General features: G+C 41.7%; 1 protein-coding gene across 1 annotated transcript; it reads left to right on the top strand.

Annotated features, from left to right (window-relative positions):
- The first annotated feature begins 281 nt into the window (after nucleotides 1-281).
- Nucleotides 282-17,546, top strand: TMF1 (TATA element modulatory factor 1). The gene is made up of 17 exons (XM_085072317.1): nucleotides 282-587; nucleotides 2,599-3,839; nucleotides 4,646-4,749; nucleotides 5,608-5,734; nucleotides 6,636-6,741; nucleotides 7,380-7,522; nucleotides 8,198-8,364; nucleotides 8,509-8,665; nucleotides 9,101-9,193; nucleotides 9,841-9,997; nucleotides 10,696-10,888; nucleotides 11,143-11,212; nucleotides 11,296-11,388; nucleotides 12,395-12,505; nucleotides 13,035-13,181; nucleotides 13,491-13,616; nucleotides 14,437-17,546. The coding sequence occupies exons 1-17, from the start codon at nucleotides 446-448 to the stop codon at nucleotides 14,578-14,580; spliced, it is 3,321 nt and encodes a 1,106-aa protein (XP_084928443.1). The 5' UTR covers nucleotides 282-445; the 3' UTR covers nucleotides 14,581-17,546.
- The last annotated feature ends 1,619 nt before the right edge of the window (nucleotides 17,547-19,165 follow it).

The raw sequence follows: 19,165 nt of genomic DNA on the forward strand, positions 1-19,165 counted from the left end.
TAGAACCGGATGGTCTTTAAGGTCTCTTCCAGCCCTTGAGCTCAAGCGCTCACCCCTCTCCGGAGGCGCTGTGAGGGCAGGGCAGGCCCGGCGCTGAGGCGGAGCGACCTCCCCGCCGCGGCAGCTCCGGGCCGTGTCGGGGCTGAACGCGATTCCGACTGGTGCAGCTCCGCCTCTCGGGCCGTGTCGGGGCTGAACGCTGTGCAGGCGGTTCCAGCTCCGCCTCCCGGGCTGTGTGGGACTGAACGCGATTCCGGCTGGTGCAGCTCCGCCTCCCGGGCTGTGCGGAGCCGGACGCGGCTGCGCCTGGCCCGGTGCGACGTGGATCCGGCGGCGCCTGCGCGGGGCTGCTCTCGCTCCGCTCCGCTCCCTCAGCGCCGCGCCCGGCCCGGCCCGCCGGCAGCGGGGGGAGCTGCGGGGAACGGGCGCTGCGGAGCCGCCGAGGATGAGCTGGTTCAACGCCTCGCAGCTGTCCAGCTTCGCCAAGCAGGCGCTGTCGCAGGCGCAGAAGTCCATCGACCGGGTGCTGGACATCCAGGCCGAGGAGAGCCCCTGGCCCGACGCCGTCATCCCCGACTACGGTGACGGTAAGGGCGGGCGGCCCGAGCCGCCGTGCCGAGCCGAGCCGAGCCGAGCCTCTCGGCCCTTCCCCTCAGCCCTTCCTCTCGCCCGCCTCCTCCGCTGTCCCCCTTACCTTGGAGGAGGTTTAACCGCATCCCTCCCGCCCAAAGCCCCCGGGTATATACAATTCAAAGCCCCCCCTGGTTCATATAATCTCTGGTCCCTCCCGCGCCCGCCGGGCAGGGTGACACCGCACGGAGCAGGGTGACACCTCAGAGCCTGGAGGGTGTCACCAGTGTCCTGCTTCGATCTCATGGGGAGCACCGAGCTTCATACTCCTTCTCCTCAAGGCGTTATTTGTATTTTTTTGCCGAGAGGCTAATAATTGGTAAAAACTGCTCAGTAATAAAAAAGGTGAAATGGTGCTCTTTTCAGTAGCATGCATAGATTCGCTCTTTGCAAAAGGAAGGGCAGAGTAGAAGCTGAAAGTCTGGTCCATGTTCCACTTTTCGTGGCTTCCAGTTCATAATACTGCAACATCTGTTAAAAGGAATGTGCTGGTGGAAAAGTTGTCGTGGCTATGAGGAAGTGTCTCCCCTGTAGGTGTGCTAATGGAGAACCTGCAGGGATGGTCAGCCCTAAGCTGCTGGTTGGAAGGGAAGGAGCAAAAAGGAGTCCTCTCATTAAAAATTCCCTCTAAAATAATATCTTAGAAATGAGAATTAATTTTAAAAAAGGATGGGAAACTAAGTCATCTGGAATCAGAGTCCTTGTTACAGCTATATCTAGAAGAACTGTGTGTCTTTGGAGGAGGTTGTTTTCCAGGTGAAGGCACGGCAGAGTGAGATTTTTGAAAACTGAAACCTGTAGCAGTTGAAAGTGTTTTCCAAGTTGGTTGCTCAGCAAAGGTCAGTTTTGCATGTCTTTGTCCCTTTGTGGACTTGGCAGTCACTTAAGAAGTTCAGTGCCATCTCAAATTGCAGGAATTGTTTATAGAAAAATGTGTTTTGCGTAATTTCTCAAAGCTTTAGACTTGTCCTATAATTTTAAAAATTTTATTTATATCGGTATTATTTGTAGTAGTTCTGTAATTCATAAGGAGAGTAGCAAAGATCAACCTGCATGTGGTTTTCAGGGAAAACATACTTGTTTTTAAGAGATGTCAAAATATCTTCTGAATATTACAGTTAATTTAGAGCTTTTTCTGAAGCTGTTGAGTCATGGACAAGGTAGCAATAAGTCAGATGTTTGTAGTAATAAATCACACCTTTGTAGTATTTTTGGCAATGAAAACAGTAATTATCTGAATTTGAGATATGAGGCCAACAGCTATCAACTGTTCTGAAGGTGGAAGTCAGCTATAAATATTGTAACTCAGCGTTTTTAATAGATGCTGCTCTACAGAGTGAGTTTAAGTAGCCTGAAATGGTTATGTTACACAGATTATGTTTGTAGGTACAAAATAGGATATTGTTTTTTGATTTGCCTTTCTTACTTCAGATGCTACTGAAATTTCATGCTGAAATTCTTGTTCTTGCTGTTGACAGGTTCTGGAAAACCTGCAAGAAATAAAAAAAATTTTTTTGATGTTGTTCTAGGGCAGCTTCAGAACTAAACAATTCAGTATTTCTCCACAGAAGAAGAAAATTCTCAACTGGGCTGCTGCTGATTTTTATTGTCAGCTCCTTGCTAGTGCTTGGGTGTGTGAGGAAAAACATGAACTCTGTCAGAAACTGGAGGGCAAGAACCCTTCTTACAGTGTAAATTCTTCAAATACTTCAATATTTTCCCCTCTGTTTTCTGTAATGGTGTGTGAAGTATTCATGTGCTACTTGCAGATAACTTTTAAGAGCTAATGATTTATTCCTGCTTTTGTAATCAGTATAATTCTCTTAACTACAGCTTTTCAGGTTGTTTTGCCTGGACTCCTCTCACTGTAGGGAAGCAGGAAGCCACATTTGCTCTTGCTTGCAACCTTCAAAGTGGATTTTTTGCCTATTTTTATTAAAAATTTAACAATCTTAAATTTTTTTTTAGGAACAAATTCTCTCATAAGTGGAGGATGGGACACATCTTCCTGGGGCTTAGGGTCAAATACAGAACCCCAGAATCAGCCAGCATCACCCACAGCCATCACAAAGCCAGTGAGGAGGACAGTGGTGGATGAATCTGAAAACTTCTTCAGTGCCTTTCTCTCCCCGACAGATGTTCAGAGTATACAAAAAAACCCAGTGGTGTCCAAACCTCCAGCCAAATCACAGCGACCCAAAGAGGAGGTGAAAAGCATTTTAAAGGAGTCTCAAGACTCCAGTCAGCTGGAAGGGCTGGTGACAACAGAGGCAGAAGTGAAGGATTCCTCTGGAGCTGTCCTGGACTTGAAAAGCCTCGATACTCCCAAGGAGAAATTAGAAGAGAGTGCAGTGCTTCAATCTGATGCCCAGCACGAAGCAAGCACAAATGAAGTTACTGACAAAACGGTGTCTGCTCTAAATTTGGAAGAACCTGACAATTCTCCTACTGAAAAATCCAGTGTAGGAGGGGATGGAGCAGCTGGTGCACCCGAGGGCACTTCTCAGCCTCTTGGAGCAAGCACAAAAGACCTGGGTTTGGAAGGGAAGGAGAGAAAGACTGAGGACAGACAAAGCAATACCCCATCACCTCCCATCAGCACCTTCTCCTCGGGCACTTCCACAACGAGTGATATTGAAGTTCTGGACCATGAAAGTGTGATAAGTGAGAGCTCAGTAAGTTCCAGACAGGAAGCTGCAGATTCAAAATCCAGCCTTCACCTCATGCAGACGTCGTTCCAGCTCTTATCCACGTCTGCCTGTGCGGATTATAATCGCTTAGATGACTTCCAGAAAATGACTGAGAGCTGCAGCTCCTCGGATGCTTTTGAAAGAATTGATTCATTCAGTGTGCAGTCCTTGGACAGCAGGAGTGTTAGTGAAATAAATTCAGATGATGAGTTATCAGGCAGGGCTTCTGCTTCAGCGTCTGTCGCTGTCAGTCCTTCTGTGCCAAAGACGGAAACGGTTGACGCCCTGAAAAATAAGTCTGAAAACTTGAATGATGCTCCTGTGTTGCATGCTGAGGAAGCTGAGATGGAAGAGAGTGGGAGAAGTGCAACCCCTGTTAATTCTGAGCAGCCAGATGTTGTTTTGGTTGCTGCTGTGCAAACGGTTGAAGAACAGGTTGTGAAGGAGGAGGCTGAGCCCCAGCAGGAGGCTGGGGAACAGGTAGTAGAAGAGGACCCTGAAAAGCAAGAGCTTAAAAAGGTAACTAAAACATGAATTGCAAGCACACCCTTTAATTACAAATGGAACTCCTGACATTTCCTTACATTGTCCTATATCTCTTACATCAGCTTATTTGAATTAATTAATTGATGCTGAACTATCTGACCCTGTAGAAAACTGTCTTTAATACCCTGCAGTGAAACAATACTGGTGAAATTTCTGATCCGATAGTTGTGGGTTTCACCTGATCCACCTGGTTATCATTATTGTGAATTGTGTGTAGGGCTGGCAAACAGGAAGCCTTACTAGGTCAAATCTGTTATTTTAATTCTTTGGTTTTTATATTTGTATGTTTTCTTGTATGTTTGTTATTTATCTATATTCAGCTTTCCAAAATCTGGTATTAAGAAATGATTCTGAGGATATGAGCTAAGAGCTTTTGACCCTGACTGAAAGTTTCCTTCCCTCATTTGAGGTTGTTCTGCTGCTTTGTGCTAATGTTTCACAGGAGAGACCTTCCCATAGAAGTTATTCTGTCATTCTGTAAAGAGGGGCTTTAGGAACATTGGCAGTCTTAATGCTTAATATAGTCATAGTTTTACAGGCTATCAGCACTAGTTAAAAATTTAATGTATAATTAAATATCATTGTTGATGATTTTGTTGAGGAACTTACTTGAGCCACATGTGCTGATTTAGTAGGGTTTCTAGTCCTGTGGAAAACAGGTTCAGTTCAGTTTGAAATAATCTTGTGATGGAATGGGGTGGGGGGAAAGGGAAAGCCTGTCCCTCTTGTGTTTTAACTGTCCCATTGATATGATCTCTGTGTGTAAAAACATTGTCCAGATGATTGATTCATTAACTGAGAAGCTGGAGAAGAGGGAAACACAGTTATTAAGTACTAGTAAAGAAAAGGCTCGCCTGGAAGAAGCTTTTGATAACCTCAAAGAGTAAGTATGAAAATACACTCAGTAGTGGGTGTAACTGTGACTTTGCTGTAATAAAATCTCAGGTAATAGGTAAAACAAGCAGCTTTATGACTAGAGCAAAGGTTGCAAGGGATGTGCACTGTTTGGGAAAGGTGGAAGTAATGATTGCATGTGCTGTGATGGGATTTTTTAAAAGATATGTATTTTCTGGGTGCCAGAATCTCTCTTGGGAAGGGGCTGGTGACAAATTTTTCAGTAAGCAAGCAGCAGGAATGACAAATGTGGAGAGTCAGACTTAGTTATTAATAAAGATATGTATTACAGGACTGGATACAGCTATTAAGAGAGACTGACTTGCCTGATACAGAGGGATGAACCTGATTTACTAAGTAACTTGCTGATAAAATCTAGGCAGTGAAACTGTGGAAGAAGGGCTGTTGTAGGGAAAAACCTGAAATCATTATTTATTTTGATTAAAGTTGAAAGAGGAAAAATTGGATAGTTGTATTTACCAGTTCACTGAGCAAATGCTGAGTTAAAAAATTTACAGATATGTGAAGCTGTTGTTTAATGACTAAATTGATCTTAACTTAAACAATACATTAACTAATTTATCCTCTATATTATATGGATTATGGTTAGTTAGAAAGTACTTTATTAAGGGGCAAAATGTTTTAAGATAAATCAAGCATTTCATTGTTTTCATGGGTAAATTACTGTATTATTAAAGATCTTTGATTAGGACTTCTAATATGGATGGGAGGTTTTTTGACTTCTGCTTTAATGTGTAATACAATTAAAAAGCTTTTTAAAAGACAACCTGTTGCAAACTGCTTGAAATGTCACATAACTGTTCTGAAATGTTCATTTTAAATGTAGTGAAATGTTTAGAATGAAAGAAGAGAGCAGTAGCCTTCCATCTCTTAAAGAGGAGTTTGCTCAGCGAATTGCAGATGCTGAGAAAAAGCTCCAGCTGGCCTGCAAAGAGAGAGATGCAGCTAAAAAGGTAATCTGACTTTATTGGTGAAACTAATATTTATTATTTTATGACACAATTAATTTCTTGAGTCAAATGAATAAAAATTAACCTAGGGAAAAGCATGAGGCTGAGAGTAACCAACATGAGCTGTTTCCAGCCATCTAGGCTGCGTGGTGTTGACGCTTAAGCTTTTGGAGCCATGCTGTGAATGAGGTTAGGGAACTCATTTAAGTTAGTCTGGTTGGGGGAAAAAATGAGATTTAATGTCTGTTCTCATTCACCTTGTACCAAATATGTATTTGCATTGGTGAGGGAGAATGGCTTGGGGATATGAGGAAGTGGTGAAGAATGGGAATGGCTTCTTTGGAGGATTAACTAGTAGGAAAATTAAGGGCTGATGGCAGATTGATTTGGAATGAGCAAAGAAATCTACAGCAGCAAAGTTTATGAGGCTTATGTGATCTTGACCTGGTGTCACAGCATTTCATTTCTCTAGCTTAATGCAAAAAGGAAGCTCAAATTTGTAACTGGAAAACAAATATTTTTCAGCTGTTTTTCGCTGTGTTGACACAGCAGTGAGTTGAACTAGAAAAATTATCCAATATCTATATGTGAATAGGACAGGTTGGTTTTTCTCTATTGCAAAAGTTTCAAGAAAATTAAATGGATGGGGAGGTTGGAACAAATTGTAGAGAGGATTTGCAGAGTCTCAATCCTTGGAGGTTTTTAAAACTTGATGGAATAAGCCTCTGAGCAATCTGTTTTGATCAGATAATCTCCAGAGTTCCCTTCCAACCTAAATTGTTTTCCAAGCAAAGCCTTTTGAGAGAAAGGGCAGAAGAAAAAAAGTGATCAGTGTAATTCATTGTGCATTTTTCCCTACATGCATTTTAATAAATGGTACTAAGTATTTTATCCTATTATTCAGGAAGTAAAGACTGTTAAAGAAGAATTGGCTACTAGACTTAATACCAATGAAACTGCAGAATTGTTGAAAGAAAAAGAAGAACAAATCAAAGGATTAATGGAGGAAGGTGAGAGTTAACTTTTTTTTGGTAGGAAAAACGTGTAGACTAGTTTGAAATGTACTGGCCTTGCATACAAGCCTTCTTTATGTGGGGAAAAAATGCTAAATTTGAAGCATATTGCACTTTTCTGAACATGTGAAGCATTTAGTGAGTAGCAAAGAGCAATAGGAGGGGTTAGGCAGGTACAGATGGCTGGAGAAGTGCTTCCTGCAAGATGCATTAAAAGGTGCTGAGAGATGAAAGCAGTGTGTGCAGAGCAGCGTTCCATGTTCCATTCAGAAGAAATCTAATTAGGGCATTTTTCATGACATTTCTACAGTGTCTCCTTTAATACTTTTTAATTTTGGAAGTAAGATATAATTGCTAAAAATAAACAGGCCATTTTTTTTTCCTAATGTGATGAGCTGACTTGCTTTATTTTCAAAGCCTTCCACATCCTACCCTATCTCACTGTAGCTCAGAGTAGCAAGGCTATCTCAGGATAATATATATTTAAACTTAAGAACTTGCATGAAAAAACATAAGTATTTCCATATTTACTGGAGTATTATTTTCATGGGACTAAAGAGCAGGGCAGGTGGGAATAGAGAGAATCCATAGAATATCACCAGTATGCACTAACTTTATGTTCATTTCCTTCACAGGAGAAAAGCTTTCCAAACAGCAGCTGCACAATTCCAACATTATTAAAAAATTAAGAGCCAAAGAGAAAGAGAGAGAAAATATTAACACAAAACAGAACAAAAAGATTAAGGAATTGGAAGAGGAGTTGCAGCATTTAAAACAGGTGAGATATTTGTTGTGGTTTTTTTTTCTTTTTAATTTTTTATATAAGCTGCAGAGCTGCCTTTTGGGAGGGCTCTTGATAGACAGACTTTTTTAAAAAAAATTCTGGAGACTTCTCTGTTTTCATAGAATCCCAGAATGGTTTGGGTTGGAAGGAACCCTAAAGGCCATGGGCAGGGACATCTTCCACTGTCCCACGTTGCTCCAAGCCCTGTCCAACCTGGCCTTGGACACTTCAGGGATGGGGCAGCCACAGCTTCTCTGGGCACCCTGTACCAGGGCCTTGCCATTTCACATTATTGGAGAACTGAATTATGATTTACTTGTGTATTCTCAGTAAAACTGCTGTCAGGGGTCTCAGCAGCTGCTTGTTTGCACTTGCACTGCTGTTACCATGTGAGCTGCCCAAATCCAGGGCACTACATTTTAGCTGGAAAACCTATAATGACAAAATCAAGACCCAGTAGGAGGAATTTGTGAAACTGTGGTGAAGAGCAGCTCCCTCCTCTGGGGAAAGTGGGGAAGCAAAACCTTTCTCTCTTTGCCAAGTGTTAGATGGGTTTAATCACTGTGTAAGTTCATCCCAAATTGGTTGCCACTGTTGTCACTGTCCTCAGACAGTGTTGTCAGCCCCACGTCCTAAGGTTTGCTTCATGTTTCTCGATTGCACTGACAGGTGCTTGATGGCAAGGAAGACCTTGAGAAGCAGCATCGAGACAGCATTAAACAGCTGAACAGTGTTGTGGAGAGACAAGAAAAGGACCTTGCTAAACTTCAGGCAGAAGTGGAGGACCTTGAAGAAAGGAACAGGAGTGTCCAGGCAGCACTTGACAGTGCATACAAGTAAGCAAAGCAATCACACCTTCAGCCTGTAGCTCTTGTGCAATGCTAGCTGAAATAATTAAATATAACAAAGTTATTTGCGAAGTTGGTGTTGTATAAAGTGTAAATGCATTGGGGTTTTTTTTTGTTTGTTCTTCTCCTCAGAGAACTTGCAGATCTTCATAAAGCTAATGCTACAAAGGACAGTGAGGCTCAGGAAGCAGCCCTAAGTCGGGAGATGAAGGCAAAGGAAGAGCTTGGGTTGGCTCTGGAAAAGGCCCAGGATGAAGCTCGGCAGCAGCAAGAAGCTTTGGCAATTCAGGTGGGTCTGAAATGCTGTCAATAAACTTTTTAATTCAGCAAGTGACTGTGCTGAGGTGCTGTGTACACCTCATGTAATGAACCAGGTGGAACTAATTTTTGTGTACTTAGCAAACACCCACAGGATTTCTTTCCCATGGAACTTTTTTGGTCTTGGGGGTGGTTGTGTTAGGCTTTAAAATACTTATTTTATTTTAAAATACTTATAGTTTTACTTGTCTAAATGAAATTACTTTGGTAGGCTTTATGTTAAGTTTGTAGTACTCTTACCTCTTAGAATTTTTAGTGATAAATAAATGTAACTATTTGTGCGCTTGCAAAAATTTCTAAACAAACATATCCTGTCTAACACTGAAAATTAGGTAGGACTGTGGCAAGGAATAGGTGATGACAGAACTTTTGGCAAGAGTTTAGTAACAATTACTCATTTATTTAGGTGGCAGACCTGAGGCTGGCACTGCAACGTGCAGAGCAGCAGGCAGCAAGAAAAGAAGATTATTTACGGCAGGAAATCAGTGAACTGCAACAGGTACTAAAACAAATAGATGATGCCAATGTGTATCTGCAAGCAGGGCTTCTAAAAACCCAAAAATAAGATGCCACCATGACAGGATCAGCCTGAAAGAGAGGCTTTATTTTCCTAGCTACTTTCCTTGTTATTTTCCTAGTGGTTGTTTTTTACAGAGGAGCAATAAAAATATTAATGGAAATGTTTTTTTAAATCACATAGTGGAAAAAAATTCAGTTTTTTACGACGCCTCTTTAATAGAATGCTGTCCTTTTTAAATATGAGACAAAATACAGACCTTAATTTTGTGATACTCATCTAAAATTGCTGGCAAATATGTTTTTGAATGATTCTTTGTCTGCTTCTTAAGAATATTTTTATTTTTCTTAAGGGCCAGAATATTTGTTGCTAAAATGTTTCAAATTATGACCAGAGGTCTGCACATTTCTGGGCCCTTGCTGTATCATGTGTCTAAAAAATGTTCAACTTCTCTTTTGGAATTTCACACTTTTCTGTGAGTCTGAAAACAACTGTGAGATTGTAAAGCAACTGCAAAGCAATAATTTTAGAATGTAGAACAGCTGCTCTGCATTTAGATGAATTCTGTGTTAATCTTTCAATCCATCATATGATTTTAAAGCTTAATTACATTTAATTTGTGACTTCAGAGACTGCAAGAAGCAGAGAGCAGAAACCAAGAATTGAGCCAAAGTGTCACCTCTGCTACTCGACCCCTGCTGCGGCAGATAGAGAACCTGCAGGCCACGCTGGGAGCACAGACCTCTGCTTGGGAAAAACTGGAAAAGAACCTTTCTGATAGGCTGGGTAAGATGGTTTTAGCTTTTACTGAACTGTGAGGCTTGGGTGAAGATGTGAGATGCTTGAAGGGAAATGTAAAAGGCTTCACATTTGGCCAAAGCATAGATGGTGGATCAGGAGAGATGAGCACAAAATGCTTTCCTGTAAGGAAGTGGTGTTTGTCCATGGTTTTTGGACAGGTGATCCACTGGTTCTCTAAAACACACTGCAACATAAGCTTGTAAGGTGGAGGGGTTAAGGTGTGCATGTCCTTACAGCATCTAAAGAAATGACAGGCATTGAGACGCTGAAAGTATTCCAGCTGAGATTCTGAATTGTAAAGTTTGGAATAATTTCCTTACCTAACTGCATAGGTAATGATACATACATTGGTTGGTACACTGGTAACCTATTGTTTTAAATAAAACAGTGCATTAGAAGGACAAAGGTGGACCCAAAGAAATTATTTGCTTTGTGGAGGCAATCTGTTGTTGTATATTGCATTCTGAAAGTTTTTGAAATATCCTCATTCTGCATTGCTTTGATCATCTGACTCTGTGTGGAAAATATTTCCCTTACAAAAAAAAAACCCCATAATATATTTTTAAGAAAGACTAATTGCATATAAAAAAATTCTCAAAATCAATTTTGATGCATAAATAAATGGCCCATATAATAGATGTTTGATCAAAAAAGGTTAAATTCCCTGCTTTTCTTACTATTAGGTGAGTCTCAAACTCTTCTAGCAGCAGCTGCTGAGAGAGAACGGGCTGCTACAGAGGAACTTCTTGCTAATAAAATTCAGATGTCTTCTTCTGAATCTCAGAACAGTCTTTTAAGGCAAGAAAATACCCGTCTTCAGGCTCAGCTGGAAGTGGAGAGAAACAAGTTGAAGAAAATGGAAAATGAAAACAGCAGGTAACTTCATGTTTGATTAACAGCATTTCTTGTTAACTGTCAAGAAATGGAGTGTTGATACAATTATGGACAATGTTGACAAAGTGTTACAAAGTGTTGTTAAGGATATTTTGTTTCATGTTAAAGATTGAAAAGTTACATTCATAACATTTTGTAGCCTTGCAGCTATTTTTTTTTTTTTTACATACCAATCTACACACAACACAGAATGCTTATTTAGTGACTTTCCCTATCTCTTTCTTTCCTCCATGTAGGTATGAGGTTGAACTAGAAGGGCTCAAAGATGAGTATGCAAAAACCTTGGAAGATGCAAAGAAAGAAAAGGTATTGCCTAGTTCAGCTTTAATCTCTGCTGTGGTTGAAATCTGAACTAGCAGGAAGTTAACAACTTGTATTTACTTTTGCAGGCACTGCTGATGACTCAGTTAGAAATGGAGAAGATGAAAGTTGAACAGGAGAGAAAGAAGGCAATTCTTGTGCAAGAGGCAGCAAAGGAGAAGGTACCAAAACCTAACATTTCTAAGTCTTATTGATATAGCCTTTGTTTTAGTATTTTCTATAACCTGAAACTTTTCATAGTTATCTATACCTGGCAGTATGTTTCCAGTGAAATAGGTGTTGTGTTAGACTCACTGAATAAGTTTTGAGTAATGGTCTGTTTAACCTAAGAGATAAAATATGGATCATTGTCTTAATCCTCTGTGTTCTTTGAGTGCTCTTGGATCCTTTTTCTTCTGAAGCTACTTGTTTTCATTGTTTAGACGACCAGCACTCTTCTGAATTCCTGGTTTGTTTCACATGACTGTGTGTAATGTACCACATGCTTGCCAGCTGAAGTCACAAGTCACAGAGCAAACCTCAATAGTCATTAACTTCATTACTGCTAATTAGCTGTTGGTATTCAAGTAAAACGATTTCTGTTGTTTGTTTCTTACTTCTTCTTTTAGGACTGTCTCCAGTCCTAAAATCTAAGTGCTTTCCCCTTCAGAGGCTAGAATGGTTGTAGATGCTGCCTGGCAGAAGGGGCCAGTCTGTTTGGAAGGAATATCATTAAATCCTTAGCATGTGAGAAATCCTAGAATTCAATCCATACACTTTATTTAAAAATGTGGAAAGAAAGTCTTAACATTCCTCTTAACGCTCTTTCAAAGAAGAGATGTTTCTCTGGGTATGAGAGATTTTCTCTATGATACATTTGGGCATGCAAGACTGCCTCTGAGTCTCCCTTGGCTACTTGAAAGAGAAACTCTTGGTGTAATTTGCAGCTTCTGTCTTAGTTTCCTGAAAAGTCTGAGAATTTGAACATAGGCTGGAAAGTGTTGCAGCACAGCAATTCTTCATTGTTGAACTTTCATATGTTTTAGGGATGGAGAAGTAGAAAGTTTATCACATAGTGTTCTGTAACTGTTGGTGGAAAAAGACAGGCTCTTTACAGAATCTTTTACCACATTGTGAACTTTTTCTTTTTCTGACTGGTGATATTGGATGTCTTTGTTTGCTTTTAAGGACCGAAAGTCATTTACAGTTGAAACTGTATCAAGTACTCCATCAATGTCCCGTTCCAGTTCCATAAGTGGGGTGGACATGGCAGGTCTTCAGACCTCTTTCCTCTCACAGGTAGGATAGATCACCTATAATGGCTTATGTTTCTTGACAGACCCACTTACTTTGCTCCTCAAGATCTTTTACTAATGTAGAAAATGACTCTTCCGGAGTGTACTGGCCTCAGACAAGGTAACTTCCTTGTGCAGAAACATCTAAAACCTGCTGACACAATGTCTGTGACTGTAAAACGTATAATTGATTTATTTTAATTTGCACTCCTGGTTTAGGACTAAAAGTTTTCCTTCCCAGCTCCCTAGGCAGCATCACTGACTGCTGTGCTCTGCTGTCTCCTACTGCTGCTCCTCCCCTGTCAATCCAGTTAACAATGTCACAGTGTCAGGAGAACTTGATAGTAAGGAGCTATCCCAAACTGTACCTATTCACCTTAAGCTTTTCTTTTAAAAACAAGTTTTAAGCTTTTAAATGCTTGCCTAGGACAGCATGATTTTAAATCTTAAATGATGGCTTACTTAGGAGAGGGAAGATTCCAAAATAGGCATGTTTTGTCTAACTTTCAGCTTCTCCAACCTTCTGTTTGTAGGATGATCCCCATGATCACTCATTTGGACCAATAGCTACCAGTGGGAGCAATCTCTACGATGCAATAAGGATGGGATCAGGTTCAAGTATAATTGAAAACCTTCAGTCACAGCTAAAACTAAGAGAAGGAGAGATTTCACATCTGCAGGTATCTTTTCAGAAAGCTTGGTCAGCATTATGACAATTCTGTGAACCAGCACAGCTGTGCAGAGTTGAGCATGAGAAGGATTTGTTGCTTCCTTTTTTGTTTTGGCAAGAACCTATCCAGAAAACTTACCTATCTGAAAAATGAAAAAAACCCTAAACCACAGATTTGAGGAGACAGTGGGAGAGGATCTGAGATGTGCTGTTTCACAGTCTGACTTAAGAATAAGCCTTAATTAATGTGTATTTTGATACAGTGTTTTAAAAATACAGTAAATTCTTTCCTTCTCCTACTTCTGTATGTTTACCTTAGCTGGAAATTGGAAACCTGGAGAAAACTCGATCAATAATGGCAGAAGAGCTGGTTAAATTAACAAATCAAAACGACGAACTTGAAGAAAAAGTGAAGGAAATACCAAAATTACGCACACAGTTAAAGGTAAGTGTATTCCTGGTGTAAATCTATTGTAAAATGTAGATAATTGCATTTCTTTAAGAATAGTCCTCTCAGTTTAAGAAAATATTCAAATCTGCCTCTAATCAAAAGTGACTGAAGAACCTTATTTTTGAGGATTTTTTTTTTTTAATATAGTAGAATCTAAAAATGCTCACTCCATGGTTAGGGAGTCACTTCAAAGCAGTTTTTGGAAATGTGTGCTGTGCATAAGACTGTGGGCTAAATCAGAGAGAAGAGACCATTTCTGTTTCTGTCATTTACGGCACTTGTCTGGAACTGAACTTTTCAATAAAGAGAGTATTTTGATAAATAGCATGGATTTATGAGAGATTGATGCAGAAGCTGAATGTATGTCAAGCAGAGATACAGGAAACAGGACAAATAATTGAATCCTAATGTTAAAGAATTTAAACTGAAATATTTGAAAAGATTTTTGAACACAGAATGTTGAATTTTCTCATGAAACATTTCACAAGCTGGTCATTCCTGTAGTAAAACAGTGCAGTTTTCTAACTGGTTTTAATGCTTATAGCAACTGAATTTGAAGATGCTTTGGGATGTCCTCTGAAGCCAGCACTAATTCTTCTTAGGATCTTTGGAATATCTTCCTTTAACACCTAGAATATAACTCTTGCCATATTCATAGCACAAAGTACTTTTGAAGAGTTTACTGTGTGCTTCACTGTAGTTACACTTTGATAAAGCAATGCTGCACTTATTTCCCCTGGGAGTGTAAAACACTCTCCCAGCAGCAACTTCTTTCCAGTTGGAAACAGTGGGATAACAAACTGTGTCCTTGCAGGATTTGGATCAAAGGTACAACACGATTCTCCAGATGTATGGGGAGAAGGCAGAGGAGGCTGAGGAGCTCCGGCTGGATCTGGAAGATGTGAAAAACATGTACAAGACTCAGATAGATGAACTTTTAAAACAAAGACAAAATTAACTCCTGATGGAACTCTTAACATTAGATGGTGACAGACTGTAAAGATAATTGTTTATGTAAATGCTGAATTTAAATGTCTTGTAAAAAGCCCTTGTATTATAGAAAATGTGACTATTATATAGAGTTCATATGTTGACAGAAGAATCAATGCTTTAAGTGTCCTGTTCTGTCTGCAGTTAAATTATTTGTGCAATATTTAAATTCTTTTCTTCAGTCATCCCTTTATTTAAGTTTTTGCTAAAAGGTGGGTCATTTTACTTGGAAACAGCAGAAATGGTTGTTGTTAGAGACAGCACTGGAAGGCATGAGTAGTACTAAAGCAGCCCTTGATTCATAATCTCTGTAAACCTATGAAAATCAAGTTAGAAGTCTTTCTTAAGTGTTCTTCATATGAAGAGTTTTTCCTAAAATCTCATCTTTTAATTTTTAATGACAAAGTAGCAGAGACTTGCTCTCTGAAGCATAACTGGTGGATATTTTTGTGACAGGAAAATCTTAGATTTGTACTTGCAACATCTGAACGTGTCAGGGTGATTATTCTTAGACAAATCAGATTAGTCTGACTACACTAAGTCCTCTAAAACAGAGTGTGAGACTCAGATGAGACTTCCAATTACAGCTTCATCTTGTAAATTGCTTGTGTTCTCATGAGCAGTCTGGAGACAACAGCTCTGCTTGTAATGATAAATGTGTTCAACTTTTAACACCAGAAATCTGAGCTATTAAATACCTGTTCTAGATTTAGTAGCTGATTTTTAACAGTAGCTAAAACAGCTTAGAATAATGCAGAAAACTGATTTTTTTTTTAAAATAAATTGCTGCAGATCTCATGGTTCCTTTTATATAAGTAGCAAGGGTTAGACTTCTTGTAAAAATGAGCTGTGGCTTAATAATAGTTTTTGAGCAAGTCTCCAGTGGCTGCAGAGTGTTTCTCATGCCATTCCTGAAGCAAGGTATTGGTCAAATAGCACTCACATGACTTGGAGTTGAGCTGCATTTTTGGTAATGTCAGAGGAAATGTTTGAATTGGACCCTTGGGAATGCTGAGAATTGCGGGAAGAAGCTTTCGTCTTCCTCTCTGCATTCCAGAGAGCAAATATTTTACTGCATCTCAGAACCTACTCGTGTGAAATACTGGGCAGTTGAAATTCTTTGCTTATCACACCAGTGCCTCTGTTGGGAGAGGGTTTTTTTCCCAGACCAGTGCACGTTGTAATTTGGGAACTCTTGTCTTGCTTGGGTATTTGGTGGCCTGACAGACAAAGGATGAGAAGTTGCTTCTGGATAAATGTCTCTTGGTAATATGATTTTACTATGGGTGTTAAGGATTTATTCCTCACTGGGAGAACAGTTAGTCACTGAAGTTACACAGGCAAGAGAATGTTCATGGAAAATCCTAGTCTAGTTTGAGATTCACGCAGTTACTCTGTGAGGATTTCATTAAAGTCATAGAGCAAGAACACTAAAATTTATTTTAACTCCCCATCTGTCATAGAGATTTTTAACTGCTTTAATAAAAAATACTTTTTTCTTTTCCCCTTTTTTTTTTTTTTTCATTGGGAGGTGGTGGGACGGAATTACCCTCTTGTCTTCATTGCAGTTTTGGGAATCATGGTGGTACAATTTTTCTTCTAAAAACCTCAGAATTTAACACTTTGCCTTCATGTTGAAGCATGGTTGGTTGTTCTAAGTTTCAGAAAAACCCCAAACAAATCAACCCTAAGCAAAAAACAGTCCATATTAAAACACTTCCTGGAACTTTACTGATTTATTGTGTGTTAAAATTATGATGTGCAAGGGTTAGTTTAGCCTTAAGAAAACAACTTTTTATGATGGTCAAAGATTAGTAATTCTGTTCAGCTTTTATCTACCACAGTGAATCAATAAATTGCTGGTTTTCAGTTTTGTTTTTTTTTTTTTTTTACAATCTTGGTAGACAAATGCAGCAGTAAAAAAAAAATAAATTATCCTTTACACTCTTGTTGGGATCTCTTGCTGCCAGTGCTTTTGAAGGTAACATTTCCTATGTAATGTGAGCAGATGCTCCTGAAGGGCTGACAGGCAATTCTGAGTATGTCTTGTGCTATCTTGAGTTTTCAGGAAGAGCTTAGGTAAAAGGGAAATTTTAACATGCAATCAGCATTAACTGTTTTAGATGTAAAAATGTGAAAAGTAGTAGATTTTTAAATTTTACTAAAGTAGATGTAAATATTTGTATTGACTATTTTTGAATTCTATATTCCCTTTTAGTGCAACCTTTACTATCACCTGAGAATCAGATGGCCTTCTGTGTCTTAATCATCAAAGCCTTAGAAAACAAAGTGGCTGTTGGAAGGTAACATGGAATTTAAAGTATTCTGGTTTGATCATCTTTGATATAATTGTATGCTTGTTTTGAAGAAACATTAATGTCTGCTTGGACATGTTTAGTTCATTGCTCTTACTGAAATTGCTTAGAAGAGTAATGTGCACAATGAACAGAATTAGGTTAGAATTCTAGTATTAACTTTTGTCAAGATTAATTATTTTAGAACATGCCTTCTGAAAACAACTAATTTAGATCTCATTTTCACTGCATATGCAAGTACAAAGAAACGTTAGTTGAAGGTTACTCAGTGGAGTGTTCAGAGGGAGCTGAATTGCTAATGGAAATGCCTCTGTGGATGTAGGTGGGTTAGGATGAGGAATAGATGACTCTGGTGCTCACTTCCTTTAGGAACTCAAGAGCCCATGTTCTAAATCCCACGTGTCTGCACATGAGAGAAGGGTTAGTTCTATTTATTTTCTTTCCTGCTACAAGTTTGTAGTAATTTCTGTGCTTACATTTTACTAAGGGCTATAATGATCCTTAATACGAGGTGAAGTGGTTATCACACGGTGACATTAAACCCCTTGGTTTCTAGTTGTAAAATATGTATAAACTGTAAAAAGCATGGGTCAGGGTGAAATAAAATTTTCTGCTAACACTGTGCTCTGGTTCTCTTTGAGAAAAGACTTAAAAATAGTTCTGTGGGTGTGAACATTGTGCTGTGAAAGGAAAGTATTGCTCAAGTTAGAAGATACCAGCTGTAGTTGGAATATAGTTTACAGATGCCAGTTAAAGCTGTGCGGTGCCGTGGGTGTTTAGGTACGAGGGGCTGGTCTATTTATAAACGCACCGCAGTGATGGAATTGTGGATAATTGAAATTTAGACTAATTTCCTTTATGTAAGGAAGCGGTGTCCCTGCGGGGTCAGCACCTCTGCCGGCGCCCTCCGTCCCGCGTTCTCCCGCAGGTTTCCTGGCTCGGGCTGAGCGTTTGTTCCTCGGTTCCCACCTGGGGACGAGGGGAGAAGAGGTCTGGGCTCTGCTGGAGGATTCAAAGCTCTTGAATGTTGGCGCCTGTGCCTCCCCCGGCGCTCGTCAGTGCGGGAATTGGGTCAAAGCGGAGGCGGGTGCGGGGTGCCAATCCCGGCAGAGCGGTGCGGTGTGCCGCGGAGAGCCGGGCAGTGCTGAGCCCTGCGCCGGGGGCTGCTGTGAGCTGCTGCCGCCCTGCTGCTGCCGCCCGGGGCTCGGGGGGACGCCTGGAACAATGGGGTGCCGGAGCCTGCGCTTCCTGCCGAGCGGCGGCAGGAAAAGGCCCTTTTCCTCCGCATCCTGCGCTCGCCGCTCCCGCGGCGGCAGCGCTTAATTTCCGGCAGCAGAAGGAAGACGCGGCCGATCCGCCGCCGCTCCCCCGCGGGCAGGTGGCTTTCCCGAGAGCCTCACCTGAGCCGCGCCGCCGGAGCCCGACCCGCGCCCGGGCACTGCTCCGCCGCCCGGCCCGGCCGGCTCCTCCTTCCTACCCTGCCTTCCTTCCCTGCCTCCTCGCCCGGCTCCCGCCGCCCCGGGCGGGGCGGTCCCGGCGGCCGCGGCTGCTCGCTGTCCCGGGGGCGGTGCCGCCCGCCGCTCCCTCACACCCGCACGGCGCTTCCCGCGGAGCCCGGCGGGCCCGGGCCGAGCGCTGCCCCCGGACATGAGGATTGAGGCCGGCGGCGAGCGCCCAGCAGGAGCAGCGGCCGGTCCCGAGGGCCGCGGGGCTTTGCGGGGCCGGCGGGGCTGAGGAGCGGTGAGATCCGCGGGGAGATGCGCGGAGATGATGTGATGCTGTGCCGGGCCGGGGAGCTCAGGGCGGGGTGGTGGTGCCGGGTGCAACACGGGCATGGCGAGCGTGGCTTGGGCAGCAGGTCCGGCTGGGCCACAGGCTGGTCCAGCTCTGGGTCACTGTGGCACTAAACACGGCCTGGCACAGGGTGTCAGACACCCTCCCGAAGTGACAGCCCGTCAGCCAGAGCCCAGCGTGGGTAAGGGCCGCGTGTTTTGGGGACACGGCGGGGTCTGAGCTGTGATGGGAGAGGTGTGATCCTTGCAAGACACCCCCATGGTGTGTGTGCCAGGAAAGGGACCTGAGTGACAGCTCAGCAGCATGCTCAGGCTGTGGAAGCTCTCATTGCTGAAAATATATCTCTAGAAGCAGGACAGTGTCCTGAGGAAATCTCCTTTTGCAGGACAAATCTAACTCCACCTTCCTCCCCCGCTCTAGGTTTCTGTAGCTGGGAAATCTGAA

Source organism: Lichenostomus cassidix, chromosome 12, assembly GCF_008360975.1.
Source record: "Lichenostomus cassidix isolate B80296 chromosome 12, HeHo_3.0, whole genome shotgun sequence".
Lineage (NCBI taxonomy): Eukaryota > Metazoa > Chordata > Aves > Passeriformes > Meliphagidae > Lichenostomus > Lichenostomus cassidix.

Bases quoted from the DNA above. Each gene is read 5' to 3' on its own strand.
- TMF1 (XM_085072317.1), top strand. From the start codon at position 446: ATGAGCTGGTTCAACGCCTCGCAGCTGTCCAGCTTCGCCAAGCAGGCG. The intron at 8,666-9,100 runs GTGGGTCTGAAA...TCATTTATTTAG, and splicing joins AAGAAGCTTTGGCAATTCAG to GTGGCAGACCTGAGGCTGGC. The intron at 13,182-13,490 runs GTATCTTTTCAG...TGTTTACCTTAG, and splicing joins GAGAGATTTCACATCTGCAG to CTGGAAATTGGAAACCTGGA.